General features: G+C 66.8%; 4 protein-coding genes across 4 annotated transcripts in view; 3 read left to right on the top strand and 1 right to left on the bottom strand.

Annotated features, from left to right (window-relative positions):
- CHLRE_07g330750v5 (uncharacterized protein) overlaps positions 1–2,306 on the top strand; it is a 4,314-nt gene extending 2,008 nt beyond the window's left edge. The window contains exon 5 of the mRNA XM_043064182.1: positions 1–2,306. This exon is cut by the window's left edge and continues 100 nt beyond it. Coding sequence (XP_042922750.1) covers positions 1–1,684 — 1,684 coding nt within the window. The 3' untranslated portion in view covers positions 1,685–2,306.
- Positions 2,307–3,313: 1,007 nt separating this feature from the next.
- CHLRE_07g330700v5 (uncharacterized protein) lies at positions 3,314–9,118 on the top strand. The gene is made up of 7 exons (XM_043064181.1): positions 3,314–3,556; positions 3,646–3,781; positions 4,108–4,579; positions 4,896–5,090; positions 5,246–5,554; positions 5,752–6,373; positions 6,545–9,118. Exons 1-7 carry the CDS (start codon positions 3,520–3,522, stop codon positions 8,668–8,670), a joined length of 3,897 nt encoding a protein of 1,298 aa, XP_042922749.1. The 5' UTR covers positions 3,314–3,519; the 3' UTR covers positions 8,671–9,118.
- A 2-nt stretch (positions 9,119–9,120) lies between these two features.
- CHLRE_07g330650v5 (uncharacterized protein) lies at positions 9,121–12,502 on the bottom strand. Its single transcript, XM_001690572.3, has 5 exons — positions 11,965–12,502; positions 11,560–11,686; positions 11,391–11,433; positions 10,067–10,179; positions 9,121–9,809 (listed from the first exon to the last, which is right to left on the bottom strand). The coding sequence occupies exons 1-5, from the start codon at positions 12,186–12,188 to the stop codon at positions 9,627–9,629; spliced, it is 690 nt and encodes a 229-aa protein (XP_001690624.1). The 5' UTR covers positions 12,189–12,502; the 3' UTR covers positions 9,121–9,626.
- A 130-nt stretch (positions 12,503–12,632) lies between these two features.
- On the top strand, positions 12,633–18,318 carry CHLRE_07g330600v5 (uncharacterized protein). The gene is made up of 12 exons (XM_043064180.1): positions 12,633–12,817; positions 12,946–13,482; positions 13,713–14,192; positions 14,417–14,530; positions 14,799–14,859; positions 15,153–15,202; positions 15,509–15,588; positions 15,799–16,057; positions 16,362–16,470; positions 16,691–16,758; positions 16,988–17,062; positions 17,331–18,318. Exons 1-12 carry the CDS (start codon positions 12,725–12,727, stop codon positions 18,288–18,290), a joined length of 2,886 nt encoding a protein of 961 aa, XP_042922748.1. The 5' UTR covers positions 12,633–12,724; the 3' UTR covers positions 18,291–18,318.
- Positions 18,319–18,320: the final 2 nt, after the last annotated feature.

The following is an 18,320-nucleotide window of genomic DNA, read 5'->3' as shown; positions in this document are numbered from 1 at the left end:
CCCGCCTCCTCCGTCGCCCCCTCCTCCTCCCCTCCCCGCCTCCCCTCCTCCTCCCCCGCCTCCTCCCCCCACGCCCCCTCCTCCCCCTCCCCCTCCTCCGCCGCCTCCCCCTCCTCCTCCCCCGCCTCCCTTCCCCGCTGCTCCCACGGTCGTTCCCTGCGACTGCCTGAGCCCCCTGGTGAACACCAACAGCCGCTGGTCTGTCGTCTTCCAGGGCTCTGAGGACCGCCCCCAGAACATCTGGTACAACTTCCGCATCTACCTGAACGCCGGCACCGGCTGCCGCCCCGTGCCCTACCGCAACGGCACCTGCTGCGAGGCCTCTCTGGAGGGCATCTCGCTGCCTGTCATTCCCGACCTGAAGGCCGCCGTGGTGGACGCCACCGCCAAGGTCGGCGGCGACCTGCTGACCGCCACGCTGTTCCACTCGTTTGAGTACGGTGTGCGCCTTCAGTTCAAGGACCCCGTCTACACCGACAGCATCAGCGTCGGCTCCTTCATCGCCGTCAGCTTCGCGGTCGCCAAGGCGTCCTGGACCGACACCAGCCTCTTCCCCTGCCCCGCCTCCAAGTGGGACCCCTCCGGCCCCACCTGCGACTACTGGCTGCACGGCTACCAGACCGCGCCCGGCAACCCTCAGCAGCCGCTGATTGACCCCGAGGTCATCCCCGCCTGCTGCCCCGAGGGCGTGGTGCACATGTGCCCTCCCGGCACGCCCGGCTCCTGCCTGGCCTCGCTGGACGCCTCGCCCTACTCGCTCACCTTTGCCGGCCGCGCCCGCAGCGGCGCCGACACCGTGTTCACCTTCAGCCTGGCGCACCGCAACGTGCGCAGTGCCTGCAGCGCCATGGCCATCGACAACCTGCTGCTGTACGTGGCCAAGCCCTACGCCACCAGCGCCGCCACCGCCACCCTGGGCGGCGTGTCCACCAAGGTGGTCGCCGGCGCCGAGGGCCCCACCAACTTCCTGAACATCAGCATGTCCAGCTATGCCTCGGTGGCGCCCGGCACTGTGACCGTGACCGTGAAGGGCGATGTGGCGCTGGCGGACCTGTGCGTCACGCCCGCCGCCGGCGGCTCGCGCGTGTGCGGCTACGTGCTGAAGGGCGCGCAGCGCACCAGCGGCAGCACCCAGTCGTGCTGCCCCGCCGGCAACATCGCCGCCACGCTGCCCTCGGGCCGCCGCCTGCTGGCCGTGACCGAGGAGACGCAGGCGGCCGTGGCTGCGGGCGGCTCTATCTGCGCCAAGGCCGACCCCGCCTCTTCCTGCTTCGCGCTTGCGGCCGTGGAGATCAGCGAGACCTTTGAGGAGGGCACCACCTACGCCTTCAAGCTGACCCGCACCAGCGCGCTGGCGTCCTGCCCCACCGAGTTCCAGGTGCAGCTGTCGTCCGCGGCCATGGCCACCTTCAAGGAGGGCACCGGCCACATCTGGAACAGCGGCGTGCCCGCTGGCGACCACTTCAGCTGGGTGCTGCCCGAGGCTTCGGGCGACGGCTCGCTGGGCACCACCACCATCCTGTCGTTCACGCTCAAGGGCCGCGGCATGGACCGCCTCAGCCGCGTGTGCACGCTCGGCCGCAACCAGGACGCTTGCGTGTTCCGGCTTGTGGGCAGCTCGGGCTGCTACACGGGGACAGTCGCCACGGACTTCCAGTACGCTGGCAACGCGCACCACCACTAAAAGGAGGAGTACAAGCCCGCTGGCGCGCGCCCTTGGCGCAGCCAGCGAGCAAGCTTGAGCCCAACATAGCTCGAGTAGGATTGTGGTGTGTGTATGCGTGGTGTGTGGAGTGTATTTGAGCGTGCGTCGGCTGCTGCTGCATTGGAAGTGCAGGGATGTGTCGAGATGTGTGTGGGGGCATTAGCGGGTAGCTCTGAATGATGCGGATTTGAAAGGGCCAAGACTCTGGTCAACACGGGTAGGCATGGCCAAGGCTGACTATCCCATGATGAACTGACATGCCATGCTGTAGCGAGCGTGCTCGTGCAATGCGGGGCATCTTGTTCTTATTAGCATAAGCTGTTGCGGTGTGAGCCACCGTGGACGCAACATAACCCTAGCCGCCTGAAGCTCCCATCTGGAGACGGGCGATTAACTCTGACGACGGCCGACTCACTATAGGCGCCGCCTCTAGCTAACCATTAGACCTGTGAGCATTGCCCCATAGGCGATTGATTCGGGGCTGAGATCCATTGATGTGGATTAAATTGCTTGGACCATGGATGACGTAGGCTGGGCAGTGCCCACGGGCAGAACAGGCAAAGCTGCGGTCGTGGATGTGACCCTGTAACCCTGAGCAAGAGCAAGAGTCCACCAACCCAATTTGGGCAGCAGAAATGGGAGCGCTGATGAAGGCAGCGTACCCACAGCTGGGCGGCGGCAGGGAGCGGGCAAGAGGCAGGGTTGATGGCAGCTTCCCTCAGCTAAACAGCACGCTGCAGCAAGCAAGCACTCTATGGACCTGCTTCAGTAGGACAGCGCCCTAGGTTACCCAGCAGGTCAGCTCCACTCAGGACTGTCAAACATGGACCTGATCCAAGTCAAACTGGGGTCAAAGCGGGTCCTCTCTACACGCGTCACCAAGTAGATCCCGTGCCATAACAGGGTCTGAGCGCCTTTCCAACCTTCCATCGCGCGTGCGTGTGTGCGTGTGGTTGGTGTGCTTCTTTTGCGTTGATCTCGGCCTAGTGCTTGCCTAGAGGAGTAGGGGTGGATCACCCGCTGGGCCCTGTGTTGTTCTGGCCAGGACTGACCCTGCTAAGGTCACTGACCCAGGGTTGGTGCGTTATCTCCGGTGGATTCCAGCCTTCCAGGACAGGTGTGCGCTCGGGGCAGGAGGTGCGCGTGGTGGCGGCAGCGTGAGCCTGGTGTGACTTGCTGTCCGGAGTACTCGATCACGAGACTCGAGGAGGCAACCTTATTTACATACACACACGTGCATTCAGCAAGTAAATGTGGGGAGCTCTCGGGCGATTCGCCTCGTTTCTAGCACACGCACGCAAGCACACGAACCCTAGCTGGCTAGCTCCCACCCACGCCGGCATTCATTCGGGCACGACAGGGCCCTGCGCCGATACGCCGTGAATACGCCAGGAGGACCGGCTCCTAGCACTGCCGCTGAAGCCGTCAACTTGAAGGGACTACATGCACAAGGATAGCCGCGGACTAAGCCAGGGCCCCGGTGGCTGCCCTTCGTCGTGCTAGGTGGGGCAGGGCGATGCGCGTGCCGGGAGGGATTTGGCACATGGGCTGTCTCCCTCAGGCTTATACTGCTAACTTCGTTTCAGGCTATGTATTATGATGCATATTGACATCGATTTGCCATTTCAATACTCTACTAGTGACACTGAGTCGACATTTCAGTGTCCAGTCACAGGAGCGCTCCTAAACCAACAGTTTCTTTGCGATCGTATTCAAGTAGCTTGTTAAAAATTACCAAACTTAGCGAGGGCTTGGAATGCTGACCCAGAAGTAAACTCTAAGGAGCTCGCCTTCCTTCGCACGAGAGGCTCGCCATGGCGCAACCACAGCGGCCTTACGATGCTCTCTATGGTAAGTATTGATTGACATGGGGAAGCGACTGCTGTGCGCGACGCCGGGGCGTTGCGATGCTGAGGATGATTCTTCGGCCCAACGCGCAGACCCCAACTTCACGGTGGCGGGTCCGCGGGACCATTATCGTCAGCAAACAATGGCTGGGGGCTTCAACATTGAGCGTGCTCCGGTGTACAACAATTTCTTCTCGGAGCTGCCTCACCACCCGCCGTCGACTTTAAGGTGCGCAATAAGTGCATGGCAAGCGTCTCCTGTGGTAGGTAGCTTGCGCGGGCTGGGTTTGAAGACACGTCTCCGTGGAAGTGTCGCTGGGGCGCGGCCGCTGCGGCAGCAGCGTGTGGGAGCCGTGGCGTCCCGGCACAAGGAGGCGAGAAGCCACGCACGGGATGACTAGATGGTAATCGCAAAGAAGCATGGGTGCAGGAGAGGGCGTAGTGGCACCGCGGGAGTGTGCCAGGGGGCCAGGGACCTGGCACCAGCGGCGGCCACCACGCACTGGCGCAATGTCGCTCAAAGCACTCCCTGTCCTTCTAACGTACAAACCGCAGGCTGAAGAATGCAGACCGCGTTCCGGCTTTCGTGGACCGCAACTACCGGCCGGCCGCCAATGACCCCAACGACACGCGCCAGCGCTCCGACGCGCTGGCGGTGTCCGGCCCGAACCGGCCAAAGTACTTCCGCCGGCCCATGCTGGCGGCCGCCGAGATCCACATCAAACAGGCGCCGCCATCGCAGCTGCCGCCGCTGCCCTCGCATCAGGACCTGAACGCCACCGCGCCGGCAGCCATGGGGGGCGCGGGTGGGCTGGGCGAGCCCCGCAGCAAGACGATTGGCACGCAGAGTGACTACCGCGAGAACGAGGCGCAGACGGCGCCATGGGAGCCGGGGTACGTGCTGCCGGCGCCGGGGGCGCTGACGGCCAAGCAGGCGGCGCTGATGCGGCGCTACCACACGGATGTGCCGGAGGTGCTGCAGCTCAAGGACCTGGCCTTCCCGGACGGACTGCCGGCGGGGCTGCAGGTGCGAGTGTGCGTGTGTGCGCCGGCGATGGACCGGGGGGTGGAGGCGCAGAGGGCAGGCGAACACGCACCGGCGATGGACCGGAGGGTGTTGGCGCAAAGGGGAGGCGACTGGCAGAAGGCCTCGGCGGGTTGGGGCGACGGTCGGGGGACTCTCTGGGGCACTTGCGGGGCTGTGGGAGGGGTAAGCAGCACGGGCACAGAGAGCCCGGCCGGAAACTGTGGTGGCGGCTGGACGGGATGCCCTTGAGCATTGGCCTGCGAGAGCTCGGCTCGAATCCGTGCACCCACCTATTATACCTGCTTCGGACCTACAGGAGGTGACGCGCATCGACAAGATGCGCGCCAAGCGCGCGTTCGAGGCCAGCCTGCCGCCCATCGACGACGTGGCCCGGCTGCCGCTGCGTCAGAGGATGATTGAGGAGTGGGAGGCCAAGGAGTGGGAGGAGCGCGAGCAGGAAATCCTGTCCATCCAGGACAAGCGCCTGGAGCTGCTGGACAACGCGCTGCAGGTGCGTGTGCGCTTGTGTGTGCGTGTGCTGGGACATGGTCAGTGTATGTACAAATGTTGCTGGCAATGGGGCCTTGCTGGGCCGGGTTGAGGTTCCAGCGCGGCCTTGGGTAGGCACCGGCTGTGAAGGGCACACATGCGTCGTTGTGCCGCCAGGTGCGCGAGGAGGAGCTGGACGACGAGAACCGGCTGCGGGTGGAGGCGCGCAAGGAGGCGATGCTGGCGGGCCGCGCCGGCAAGTTCGCGGACGTGCAGGCCACGCGCATCAAGACCATGCGGCAGCTGATTGAGAACCGCAAGTATGTGGAGAAGCACCGCAAGCTGCACAAGCCCACCATTGTGGAGCGCTACGCCAACTACGGCAGCGGCACGTACGCACCGCTGCAGCGCGAGGGCCGCTTCCCGGAGAGCAAGCCGCTAGGGAAGGAGATCGAGACGGAGGGCTACGCGCCCGTCACGCTCAAGGTGGGGTGGGGGCGTGCGGGCGGCAAACGAGATGGTGTTGGGCATTTCGGGAGTGGGCAGATGTGTGTGAGGCATAGAGCTGTAGCGAGGTGAGATGTGATTTGGAACCCAAGTTGATAGCGCCCTTACCCACGTAGCCACCACCAGCACCTGTCACTGACCTCATCCGCCATGTGTGCGCTCCCTCCTCTCTTCAGGGCGTGGTGGACCTGGAGTCCTTCCTGCCCTCGCGTCTGCTCAACCCGCGCGTGGCGGCGCCGCAGAAGCCCGCGCGCCTGGACTACCACCAGCGCAAGGAGGCGGCGGTGCAGCGCGACCTCAAAGCCATCAATGACCTGCTCGACACGGCCAAGGGCACTGCCGGCCGCGGCTTCGGCGACTGCTGGCCCGCGCCCCTGCAGGACGACGGCGGCGCGGGCATGGGCAACGGCACGCTGGGCCGCGCCACAAGCACTGTGGGCAAGGGCACGCTCGGAGCCGGCGGCAGCGCCGGCGGCGCGGCCCCCGGCGGCGCCTCCATGGCGCTACTTGGCGGCCCCAGCACCGCGGCTGCCAGCGCGATGGGCCCGCTCGCCAGCGGCGTGTCGGGCTCGCCGTCGCGGCGCGTGGTGCGTGCGATTGAGCGGCCGCCCACGCCCGAGCTGCCGCAGCCGCCGGCGGTGACGGCGCCGCAGCACGCGGCGGTGGTGCTGCTGCAGCGGCTGCTGCGCGGCCGCGCGGCGCAGAACATCATGTACGAGGGCCGGGTGCGGCGGCAGGAGCTGATTGACGAGCTGCGGCTCGAGGAGGTGGTCAGCGCCGACGGCACCAAGATCGACGGTGAGCATTTGGCTATGCCGGGGGATGGTAACTGAGCTTGCGGGCTAGGGCTAGACCAATGTTGTCGTTCGCCAGGGCGAATACCATAGCTCTCAGCATGACAGGCTCAAGCTTGGCGATACCGGCACCGCACTCACACTACTGTGCGACCCTGTGCTTCTGCCCCCGCAGGCCAGCCCATCCGGCGGCCCGAGCACCGCGACACTGCCACGCTGCGCATCGACGCGCTGGTGGGCAGCGCGGTGGCGGAGGTGGCGGCCATCCTGGCGGAGACCGACCCCGAGCGCCGCGAGACGCTGCTGGCGGGGCTGGATGTGTCACGCGCGCACGCCACAGCCGCCGCCGTCGCGGCCGCCGCCGCCGACATCAACGCCTCCGCCCGGGCTGAGGCGGAGGAGGCGGCCGCGACCGCCATGGCGGAGGCGGCGGCAGCCGCGGCAGCTGCAGCGGCAGCAGCAGCGGCCGCTGAGGACGGCGGCGCCGAAGGCGCCGCCGAGTCCGCGGCTGAGGCCGCGGCGGCGGCGGAAGCCGCCGCCTCCGCCGCAGAGGAGGCGTACGCGGGCGCGGTGGCTGCGGCTGCGGCACCGGCGCGCGCGGCGGCGCTGAACCTGGAGGCGCTGGGCATCAGCCCGGAGGAGGCGGAGGAGGCGGCGGTGCGCATCCAGGCCGCCTTCAAGGGCCACAAGGCGCGCAAGGAGGTGGCGGCCATGCGCGCCCGCGGCGAGATGCTGCGCAACATCATGGCCAACGGCGACGAGGCCAAGGTGGTCACCTGCCAGGCCGCCATCCGCGGCCACCTGGCGCGCAAGCGCGTGCGCCAGCTGCGCGCAAGCCAGGCCGGCAACGAGGGCTTCGCGGGCGCGCCGTCGGCCTCGCCAGAGCCCGCGGCGCCGCTGCCCGCCCTGGCCGAGAACCAGGACCAGCAGGAGCCGCAGCCGCAGCCGCAGCCGTCGTCCTCCTCGGGCGCCCTGGACCTGGCTGACTACGACGACCACCACGTGGCCGCAGTCACGCGCATCCAGGCGGCGCAGCGCGGCCGCATCGCGCGCAAGCGGGCCGCCGCCATGCGCACCGAGCTGGAGGAGCAGCTCGCCACGGCGGCCGCGCTGGTCGCCACAAGCGCCGCCAGCGAGGGCACGCGGCTGGCCAGCGGCCGCTCTGAGCCCAACAGCGAGGGGCGCAGCGACGGCGGCAGCGCCCGCGGCGGCGCCTCGCGCGCGCCGCCGCCCACTGCGGCCGTGAACCCCGACGCGTTCCAGGACCAGTACACGGCGGAGCAGGAGGCGGCGGTGATTAAAATCCAGGCCTTTGGCCGTGGCATGATCGCGCGCAAGCGCGTCGGCCGGCTAAAGGGCCGCAGCAGCGAGGAGGGCGCCGGTGACGTGCTGGTGGTGGCACCGGAGCCTTCGGCCAACTTCGGTGGACAGGGCGAGGCGGCGGCGGAGGCGTCCGCGGCGGAGGCGCAGCAGCAGGAGGAGCAGGAGCTGTGGCCCAGTGTCAAGGCGCTGCCGGGCGTGGCGCAGGCGGTGGCAGCGCGGATGGCGCATGAGCCGACGCTGACGGAGGTCCGGCCAGAGGGCGAGGCGGCGGCTGCGGCTGAGGGTGAGGGCGAGGGCGTTGAGCAGAGCGAGGCTGGGCCAGCGCCGGAGGTCGAGGCCGACTTGGAGCCGGAGGCACAAGAGGAGGGGGCGGAGGGCGAGCCGCAGCCTGAGGGCGAAGGCGCGCCCGCGGACCCCGCGGCAGAGGCGGAGTTCAGTCTGGCAGGTGGCGGCTTCGCCGAGGGCGACGGCGGCGCGGCTGCCCAGGGCGAGGCGTCTGCAGCCATGCTGGGTGGAGAGCCGTCGCTGGCGGTGGGCGGTAGCCGCGAGGGCGAGCAGCAGCTGGAGGCCGATGCCGAGGCGGAGGCGGAAGCGGAAGCGGAAGCGGAGGCGGGCGCCGAGGCGGAGGCAAGCGCCCAGGCGGGTGCTGAGGCGGAGGCGGAGGCGGGCGTGGAGGCGGAGGCGGAGGCAAGCGCTGGGGCAGAAGCAAGCGTTGGGGCAGGGGCTGAGGGGGACGCCGAAGCGGAGACGGAGGCAGGGGCCCAGGCAGAACCAGGTCCTGAGGCGGAGGCAGAGGCGGAGGCGGGTGCTGAGGCAGAGGCGGAAAATGGCGCTGAGGCGGAGGCACGGTTAGGCGGCGAGGAGGAGGGCTTCCGGGAAGGCGAGGGGCAGGGCGGGGCCGCGGCGGGTGAGGCCGGGCCAGGAGGTGAGCTTGCAGAGGGCGAAGGTGAAGCCGGCGAGGGCGAGGCGGCGGAGTAATTGATGATTGGCGATGGAGGCATGCTTTGCTGATGGTCGTAATTGTACTGTTCGGTTTGCGTGGGTGCACTTCTCAACCAGAGGCCGCGTGTTAAGATCAATGCTGGATAAGGAGCATGCGCGGCATGTGAACTAGACAGGGTATTGTGCAGAGCAGGAGTGCCCAAAACTGGTTACAATCAGGTATGGCACGTGGGTATGGCACCTGCGTGGGCTAAAGGGCTAACGGCCGCAGAGGCAGACACCGGTCCTGTAACGTGTTTCCACGGATTGTATGGACGCCCCTGCGGAGCCGAAGGGTTCAAGGCCGACAGTGGGGTCCTGTTTTGTGACGTGCGGCCGTGCACGATTCGTTGCTTATGAGGATGACCCCCCCGCCTTCTTAGACTCTGATGTCGCCTGCCAATACACTGATGCATGCTGTAGGCAAGGCGGCGGGTGTACTGGATTTGCTTTACCGTTGCGGGCGCATGTGCCTTCTGCCGACCCCCGCCCTCCGCGGCCGGAAGATGGTACCCAGAATCTTGGCCATGTATTCTGCAAATCCTACATTGCAAGCCATGAAATGACAAAGCGCTAAGTCCTCCTAATAGTGCCGCCGGTAATGAACGACAGGCACGCACCCCCTTTGCACGCGGGTCCTCGACAGTACCCAAATCATACGCTCAGATAGCAGGGGTCAAAACCACGGTACTCAAAAGTAAACATACACAAAGCGATCAGGTGGAGAGTTCCAACCAATCAGTAATGTACACGGACCATGCGCAAACAATAACAGCGTAGGGTACACGTTGCGCATGGCTTCCCCGCTCGATGGACCCCCAGGCCCTATCTACACAGCTATACCGGATCACCCAGACATACGCAGCCAAGCTCTGCAGGTTGCCATCCGCTACGTGACGGACTGTTGGCAGCCCCAATCAGGCACTTCCACGGGCTTGGCAAGTAAGCTGATGTCAGATCCACTCGGGGGCCACCGGGCTAGTGCCTCCACGAGCTGGCGGCGAGGCCGAGTCACCGCCATCAGCCTCCGCCTCCGCCGCCACCACCGCCTTGGCCTGCAGGCTGAGTCCGTACACGCCCAGGTACTGGAACTTGCGAACGTGGCGCCTGTAATCCTTGTCGAAGATACGAGGGTACTGCACGCGCGGGCGTAGTAGTACGGTAGGGCGGTTACCACCCTCGATAAGTGTGCGTGCGCCCGCGCTGTCAGGCCGTGGCACGGATGGACAACTCACCCAACGGCCTTCGAGTTCCCCGGCTCGCTACTGCCTGCTTGGGTGCTTCCACACCCTATGTCTCAAGCGCTGCCATTCCCCTACCATGCCCTTACCCGCCTGGCTGCCACCCGCCTGCCAGGCTTCCTGCCCCCCCAGAGGCGCTCTTCCTTCCTCACCTCCCACACCAGCAGCCTGAGGTTGTCGCCGCGGCAGTCCAGGCGCTCCAGGAAGCGGACCACCGGGTCGATGTCGCGGCACCGGTCCAGCAGCAGCAGCTGAGGGTAGTACCCTGCAGGGGGAGGGGTTGAGCGGGGAGCGGCGGCGGAGGATGTGGGGACGGCGGTGGCAAGGACTGATCAGGAGGCAGGAGGCGGGGCCAGCTTGTAAGGGTGGAGGGGCAGCCAGGAATGGGGCGGTGGCGAAGAGTTCGTAGGCATGGCACAGCGCGGAGAGGGAGCCAGAGCTGTGTTGGGCAGGACACCAGGTGCAGCACAGCGCAGCACAGCACTGGGCGACCGGGCCATGCGGCGTGCCGCCCAACTGCGCTGCACTGCTGGCGCAACCCCCCCAACACACAAGCACCCGCACACACACACACACACACACACACACACACACACACACACACACACACACACACACACACACACACACACGCACACACACACACACGCACACACACACACACACACACACACGCACACACACACACACACACACACACACACCCTTGGGCCCACCCTCCCCATGCCGCTGCCCCGCGGCATCGACGTCCCCATAAGCTGTGCGTGTACTTGGACCTGGTGCTACATGGCCGCATGAGGGGAGTACCTAGCGTGTGCCGCCTCCGTCACACCATGGAGTGGGGAGCGGGGGTTTTCCCCCGCCAGCCCGTGGTGCTGACACCCCATTTGCATTTGCCGTCATGCATGCGCCCATGCCGTCCCCCGCCTGTTTACTTGCTCGTGGTCGCCCACCCTCCGTCTCTTTCCTAAATCGCGCAACCCCTAGTATAGTTAATTGGGCTGGGACTGGGCTGCGTGTTTGCTCTTGCTCGTCGCGCGCCGCCGCGCTAACATGTTCCTTCGCTCTTGTTCGTGACACTCCCCTGCTGCCGCCCTGTGCTCTGTTGTTTTCTTATTCGCTCGTAGGTGAGAATTTCATCGAGGATTGGGCGGGAGCTTGGACTTAGCGGCCAGGAGTAGCGACGCGGAGCTAGGATTTGTAGGAGTGCCTGGGCCTCACGGTACCGTGAGCACATGCATGGGTTTGCACCCTTGAGAGCGTGTGGACACTAATCCCCCCTCGAGGTTAGAGTAGCGGGGGTTGCGCGATTTCCGGTTGGTAAGACCGGCGGCTCACCGCAGCAGGTATGCGCGGTAACTTCAGGTAACATCCGTAAACCGTCGCTTTGCTGCATCGCATACACTGTCTTTGCGCAACGTTTTCCTTGTGCTCTTTAACACACGCACACGCACGCGCGCGCACACGCACACGCACCGATGATGCGCTGCGCAATGTCCTTGTTCCGCCAGCCCATGCTCTGCGCGGGCACGGAAGCACGGACGACGCTATAACCGAGCAGTGGCCAGCGCTGCACACGTGCCGGTTGGCTCCATCGCCTCTGCTGTCCCTCCAACAAGAGCACACACCGGTTTTCTTGGCACACCTTGAAGAACAGCATGCTGCATCCGGCCGTCCACACGTCCCCGTGCGTCAGCAATGCCGGGCAGTCCGCGGCCAGCTTGGCGAACGAGTCGGGCGGCAGACCGAACCCCGCCACAAAGAAGGTGTGCCTGGGGAGTTATAGCGGCAGCACCGTGGGGCCATGCGGGACAGCGCGCAGGGCGGTGGGGTGCAAGGGAGTGAGGGAGGCACGCTGCAGGCTGGGCCCTCGTTCTGAGGGCAAGGCGGGTGCGGCTTGCAGCCCAAGGCGTGTTGAGTCGCTGAGCCACAACCCTGCCTGACCGTGTGCGGTAGCAGAGCTAGCGTCTTCCCAGCGTCTCCTCGGGTCACCACCACCACCCCTCCATCTTTCAGGGTGTGTCAGGTGCCTGGCCCCCGAGCGACTCACCACAGCTCCAGGTCCGCAGCCAGAAGGGACGGGTTGGCCAGGACGGCCTTGCGCACGCGCTCCCGCCCCCCGGCGCCCGCGACGTCGCTGAGCACATCAAGGTTCCTTGTCCAGCGCGCCAGGTCATCCGCAGCGGGATCGGCCGGCAGCGCAAGTGCCGTAACCAAGTCTCCGACAAGGGCCGAGTGACGAGGGGCCGGCCCGCGTCTCCGCGCGGGAGGCATACCGTGCGCGCAGACCTCCACAGCGCCTCGCCGGGCTATCCGCGCGGCATTTAGCGCGGTGTTTGTGCCTACTGCCGCGACGCCTATCCGCCTGGTCCCAGCGCTATGGTGGTTTGCGCACGACTGAGCCCTTGGCGGACGGCCTCTCGCGCGCATTTCGCCGACACGCTGGGACACAATAAATAATTCCGCTTCACAAAAGGAGCTTGCACTGGAAGGGGGACGCGAACGAAACCCTGCGACTGCTTTGGGTGTTGCGAACCCTGTCCTTTTCAAGGTCGCGACTGCCCCACAGTTGGGCTCTGCGGCATAGCTACTATGCGGCACACAAAATGGAGTTGGAACACTGACTAAGCGCATTCGAAGCGAGTAGGCGCATGCATTTTGGATCGAAACCTTTCACAACTCGCCTTCTTGCGAGCCCGCTGTTAGTACAACTACAACCTGATATTATGTATGCGGACTTTAGGCCCCAATGCGCCCTCTAGTGGGCTGTCTGCGCGGAGGAGGAAGCAGTAGCAAACCAGACAGGCGCGATGAACAAGCGCGTAGTATACATGGCTGCCGCGCTTGCTGTATTACTGACCGTTATCGCGCTGGTCTGGGGCGGAGCACGCACCAGCGCTCAGGTTTGCCGATGTTTGCGTCTAGAGCTCTACGTTTGCACCCCCATCCCTGCTTTGACACATGTAGCTCATACTAAGCTTGCACACACAAAAGTCCGAGCTGGTGCTCACCTGAACTGCGTGCCGCGCAGGGTCGACGCACCGGGCGTTCCGCCACCAGCACGACCCCGCCCCTCTACGCCGTCCTCATCGACGCAGGCAGCTCCGGCTCCCGCGTGCATGTCTACACCTACACCATAAACCAGCACTCAACGGAGTCTAGGGTGCAGCACCGGCTGCGAACACACTCAGCTGCTGCTGCCGCCGCCACACGCCGGCAGCTGAACCGTGTCACCGGCGGCGGCATTGGCGCAAGCGACACTCCACCCCCACCGACACATGGTCAGAACAGGGACCTTGGCTCCGGGCCCGCTGCCCAGAGCTCTCGACATGCGCACACCACCGTCCGTGGCACTAGCACCAGCAACGACGCCGGCGCCGCTGCCGCCGCCGCCGGCCCCCGCAGCAGCAGCGGCAGCTCTCGCGGCGTGCCGCTGCTGCAGCGCTACCCGGACGTGTCGCTGCCGGGCCGGGTGCACCGCATCCAGCCGGGCCTGTCGGCCCTGGCGCCGGCGGGCGAGGGCGCGGCAGACTACCTGGAGCCGCTGTTGCAGTTCGCGCGGCAGCAGGTGGGGGAGGGGTGTGATGGGGCGGGGCGGGGCGGAGCGGGGCGGAGCGGGGGCAGGGGGGGGGCACGGACGGGTGGGGCGTGGCGTGGCGGGGGCTGCGCGGAGTGCCGGGCTCGAGAAGGGTTGGGCTGCCGTGACAAAACTGCAAGGAACACGGGCGCGATATTGGTGCCTTTGTTTGAGCTGCGTGGCGCGGGGATGTGAGGTCAGCCCGCCTGCTCTCACCGCAGGTGCCGGCGGAGCTACACGCCGTGACGCCCGTACAGCTGCTGGCCACAGCGGGGTTGCGGCTGCTGCCGGAGGAGCAGCAGCAACTGGTGCTGGCGGCGGCGGCGGCGGTGCTGGCGGGCAGCGGCTTCCTGTTCGTGCACCCGGGCCAGGCGCAGGCGCAGCAGCAGCAGCAGGCACAGGCGCAGCCAAACATTACAGCCCCGCTCTCAATATTAGACAGAATGCACCGGCGCTTGTTCGGTAGTAGCACTGAGGGCAGGCACGGCAGCAGCGGCGACGGCAGCAGCAGCGACGGAAGCAGCGGCAGCAGCGATGCCGCATTGGAGGCGGGTGGCGGCAGCGACCGGGTGCCGGCAGAGGAGCTGCGGGCGGAGGCGGCGGTGGCGGCCGGCAGCGGCGCATGGGTGCGTGTACTCAGTGGCGATCAGGAGGGGCTGTACGCCTGGGCCGGAATCAACTACGCCGCGGGCCGGCTGCAGGTGGGTGGGGTGGCGTGGCGTGTGTGTGGCAATGGAGACACACTGGGACCTTAGTATGTATGCAGGCTGCAGGCGGGTGGGGTGGGCCGTGAAGGGTCAAGGTGCTCGCGGTAGGGTGGCGGCGATGCAGTCCTGCTGGGGCAGCTTGTGCGGCGGCTCTCGCCCTGTCGCCCGTGCTGCCGCCTCACGGTTCGCCTCACCGGTGGCCAACATGGGCTGTGCAGGCGCTGGCGGCGCAGGCGGCTGTGAGTCCCCGGCAGCGCGACGCGGCGGCCTGGCTGGGCTCCCAGGCCGCCGCCACTCTGGCCGTGTTCGAGCTGGGCGGCGCCTCCATGCAGGTGAGGGCGAGGGCGGGGTGGGCGGGAGGAGGCGGAGGTGGGGAGGAGGCAGAGGTGGGGAGGAGGCAGAGGCGGAGGGGAGGCAGAGGTGGGGAGGAAGCAGAGGTGGGGAGGAAGCAGAGGTGGGAAGGAGGCAGAGGTGGGGAGAAAGCAGAGGTTTCGCCGTCGTGTGCCTATGGTACGCAGAGGCCGCGGCCGCGAAGGCTTACACCCAAACTTACGTGTGTGTGTGTGTGTGTGTGTGTGTGTGTGTGTGTGTATGCCGCAGGTGACGCTCATGCCCTGGGAGCCGCTGCCGGGGGGTCTCGGCCACCAGCTGGCGCTGCCGGGTGAGCGGTGGGGGAGGGAGGAACAGGGGGTACGGCTGGGGCCACATGACGGCCGCTCTCGGGATGTCTCAGTAGGGGGGTGAAGGGGCCGGAGAAAGGGAGAAGGACGAGAGGAGGTACAGGTACTCGAGGCCGGCAGGTGGGTCCCAGCCAGCGCGAGAGTGGGGACGATGGAACGTGCGCAGTACAATGATGCCGCTCAGACGTCTGGCCTACACCTTTCATGGGCGGTTGGCATCCTGTGCGGCACATGCCCCCAACACACATGCGTGCTGGTCCTCATCCTGGTGCAGGCGTCACTCGGCCGCTGTACACACACAGCTTCCTGGGCTACGGCCTGAATGTGAGCGGTGTGTGTGTGTGTGTGTGTGTGTGTGTGTGTGTGTGTGTGTGTGTGTGTGTGTGTGTGTGTGTGTGTGTGTGTATGTGTGTGTGTGTTTTGGGGGGGGGGGGTTGGAGCTGGGAGGGCATGCCTGCGCGGGTGGCTCCCTCCCGGACAAGTTGACAAGCCTGTATCCTCGTGTGCGTGAGTGTCCTGCGTACGGGCCGCGCAGCCCTTCGCGTGGCACGACTCGCTGCGGTTGTGTACGACCACTCACACGCACACACGCACACTCATGTGTTCGCCCGCCGCCCGCTGCCTGTGCAGGTGGCCTGGTTCCGTGGTGCCATGCTGGTGGCTGACGGGGGCGCCGGCGAGGCAGCCACAGACCCGTGCCTCAACCCCGGGTGAGCAGCGGGGTGTGGCACACAGCGTGCGTAGCTTATTCGTGCTGCACACTGCTGAGGGGTATCGGGGCAAGTGGCCATTGCCACGCACACGACACACGGATGGCATGGGCGCTGCGACATTCGCGGCGTCGCATGGCAAGGCCTGATGTCAAACGCTGCTACGGCTCGATTCTGCTCCGCCCCGCTCCGCTACGCCCCACCCCGCAGGTACACGTCTCAGTCCAGCGGCGTCACAGGCAGCGGCAACTTCAGCGGCTGTGTGGCGCTGGCGGAGCAGCTGCTGGGCTTGGGGGTGGGGCAGGGGGCGCAGGGGGCAGGCAGCAACGGCTGCCCGCACACGCGCTGCTCCATCGGCAGCGAGTACCTGCCGTCGCTTCTGCCGCTCTCCAACAGCAGCAGCGGCAGCAGCGGCGCAAGCAGCGGCTTCCTAATCATGGCCACCGAGGCGTTCCATTATACCATATCGGTGGGGCAGATGTCTTAGATTCCAATGCTTGCAGAGTGCGATTTGACGGGGTTTTGATCAACACACACTCCAACGAATGCTGCGTGTCTCCATGCGTCTGTCTTTACCCAACGTATCCAAATCCGATTGCGAGCCGCACCTACGCGCGTTGCCACTCCACCGCCGACGCATGGGAGTAAAGATAGCGCCCCCTACCTCTCTACCGCTGCCGCATGAGGACAAACTTAGCGCCGGAAATAACCTTTGCTTGGTGGCCTTGCTTTGGGTTCTAGAACAAACTACTGCCCCCTCCACCCCCGCGCAGCACCTGCGGCTGCCGCCCGCCTCCAGCCTGGACCAGCTGGCGGCGGCGGGTGCGGCCTTCTGTGCGCGGCCCTGGTCCGAGGTGGAGACGGAGCTGGTGCAGGAGCGAGGTGGATACGGGATACGGGGCGGGGCGCGGGGCGGGGGGAGGGGCGGGGTTCATTGTGAGGGTGGGGCGGAGCATGTCGGGTTGGGGTGAGGCGGGTGTAGCCATTCATGTGGGGGGCGGGCGGGGCGAATGCATGATGAGGCCGCAGCTGCCGACTCCAGTGCTGGGGGGCTGGCGGGTAGAGTACTAAAGCGCAATTGCGGTGTGCTGGTGCTCTGCAGGTGTGGAGGAGGACCACGCGCTCAAGCTGTGCTTTGGCGCCGCCTACATTCACACCATGCTGAGCAAGGTGCGGGGCTGGAGCGGTGGGGGGGGGGCTGGAGCGAATGCTAGCCCGCTGCCTGAGCGCCGGAGGGAACCGCTGCCCTTGACCGCTACGGTATCGCAGGCGCCACTGTGGATTTGCCCTGTGAATGCGCCGTGTGGCACAGCAAGTGCCATGCGGCAGTGGGAGTAAGCGAGTGACAGCTGCATACCCCCTGCCTCTGCCCACCCGTGCCTGCACCCTCACTCCTCAGGGCTTCAGGCTCAGCCCTCAGGAGGCGGCACGCCTGCGCTTCTCCAACTGGGTGACACGCGCGGACGGGAGCCAGGTGGGCGGGGCCGGGGCCTGGGAGGTGGTGTGTTTCAAATCCCAACTCAGATCAAGACCCGAAACCAGCTGCACGGCCGCTGCGCGCGCCGGAACACACACCAGACCAGACCCCGTGCCTCAGTTTGACCATGCCTTCTTCCTAGGCTCAGCTCCTAGACCCAGGTCCCGTAGCGCGCGGCCCTGCAGTCCCGCACCGCCGCCATGCGATAGCCATCATGCAATGCTACCCTGCCACGCGTTCCTGTCGGTTTGGTTCCCGGCCGCAGGTGGAGGTGAACTGGGTGCTGGGGGCGCTGCTGGCGGAGGTGGTGCCGGAGCAGCTGAGGCGCCTGGGGCCGAGCCCCACCGGGCAGCTGCACCCTGGGATTCCGGGGGCAGCAGGCGCCGCAGCGGCGCAGCAGCCCAGCATGGTCGCTGGCAGTGGCGGCGGAGGCGCGGCAGGCGGGGCCAGCCCTCGGGGGCTGGTGGCGGGCGGGCTGGTGGCGCTGGTGCTGGTGTCGGGGCTGCTCACCTGCGCCGTGGCGGCGGCGGGCGGGGAGGCGGGGATGGCGGGGGTGGCGGGGGTGGCGGGCGGGCGTGGCGCCTCTTACCGTAGTCGCCGGGGCGGAGGGCCGGCGGCGCCTGGGGCGGGCCTGACGGCGGCCCTGGCGAGCGTGGTTGTCAAGGTGGTGGATGCAGGCGGCGGCGGGGGAGGCGGGGGCGGCGGCGGGGCGGGCGCAGGCTGGGCCGGGAGGTTAGGGTCAATGTGGGGAGGCGCAGTAGATGCGGCGGCCTACGCTGCCGTCGACCCGGCGGCGGCAGTAGCAGGGGTCCAGGCCGAGGCAGTAGCATCGGCAGGGCCGGGCTCATCGGCATTAGGCGCGGCAACGGCAGCGGGAGGCCCGTCGCCTTCGGCGCTGTCGTTGTTGGCGACGTTAGGGTTGGGGCCCCGCGAGGGGGGGCATGGTGGCAGCAGTGGGGCTGCGGCTGCCAGAGCGGCGCAGCGGCGGGGAGCGAGCGCGCTGCTGCAGGCGTCCGGGCTAGGGGCAGGCGGTCTGGCGGGGTGGGCGACAGGGGAAGTGGCGGCACACTGCGGCGCGGCGGGTGGGGGCCCGGAGGGCGTGGAGGCGCTGGGTGCGGGGGCAGTGGATGAGTCCATGGCAGTGGCTAGCGGCAGCACGTCGGGAGTGGCGCCAGGCTCGCTAGAGCAGCGGCGAGGGACGCGCGCCGCAGTGGCCATGCTGTAACGCGATGTACAGTCCCCCAGTGGACTGTCA

Source organism: Chlamydomonas reinhardtii, chromosome 7 (genome assembly GCF_000002595.2).
Source record: "Chlamydomonas reinhardtii strain CC-503 cw92 mt+ chromosome 7, whole genome shotgun sequence".
NCBI lineage: Eukaryota > Viridiplantae > Chlorophyta > Chlorophyceae > Chlamydomonadales > Chlamydomonadaceae > Chlamydomonas > Chlamydomonas reinhardtii.
Note: the sequence above shows the minus strand (reverse complement) of the source record. Positions and strands in the feature narration are given on the sequence as shown.

What these genes read in the sequence shown, in the direction of transcription:
- CHLRE_07g330700v5 (XM_043064181.1), top strand. Translation starts at nt 3,520, where the DNA reads ATGGCGCAACCACAGCGGCCTTACGATGCTCTCTATG. An exon ending in GCCTTACGATGCTCTCTATG is followed by an intron (nt 3,557 to 3,645) that starts GTAAGTATTGAT and finishes CCCAACGCGCAG; the next exon opens with ACCCCAACTTCACGGTGGCG. An exon ending in GACTGCCGGCGGGGCTGCAG is followed by an intron (nt 4,580 to 4,895) that starts GTGCGAGTGTGC and finishes TCGGACCTACAG; the next exon opens with GAGGTGACGCGCATCGACAA.
- CHLRE_07g330650v5 (XM_001690572.3), bottom strand. Translation starts at nt 12,188, where the DNA reads ATGCCTCCCGCGCGGAGACGCGGGCCGGCCCCTCGTCACTCGGCCCTT. An exon ending in GCAGCATGCTGTTCTTCAAG is followed by an intron (nt 11,434 to 11,559) that starts GTGTGCCAAGAA and finishes GTGCCCGCGCAG; the next exon opens with AGCATGGGCTGGCGGAACAA. An exon ending in CATTGCGCAGCGCATCATCG is followed by an intron (nt 10,180 to 11,390) that starts GTGCGTGTGCGT and finishes CTCCCCCTGCAG; the next exon opens with GGTACTACCCTCAGCTGCTG.
- CHLRE_07g330600v5 (XM_043064180.1), top strand. Translation starts at nt 12,725, where the DNA reads ATGAACAAGCGCGTAGTATACATGGCTGCCGCGCTTGCTGTATTACTG. An exon ending in TGGGCGGCGCCTCCATGCAG is followed by an intron (nt 14,531 to 14,798) that starts GTGAGGGCGAGG and finishes TGTATGCCGCAG; the next exon opens with GTGACGCTCATGCCCTGGGA. An exon ending in CACGCGCGGACGGGAGCCAG is followed by an intron (nt 17,063 to 17,330) that starts GTGGGCGGGGCC and finishes TCCCGGCCGCAG; the next exon opens with GTGGAGGTGAACTGGGTGCT.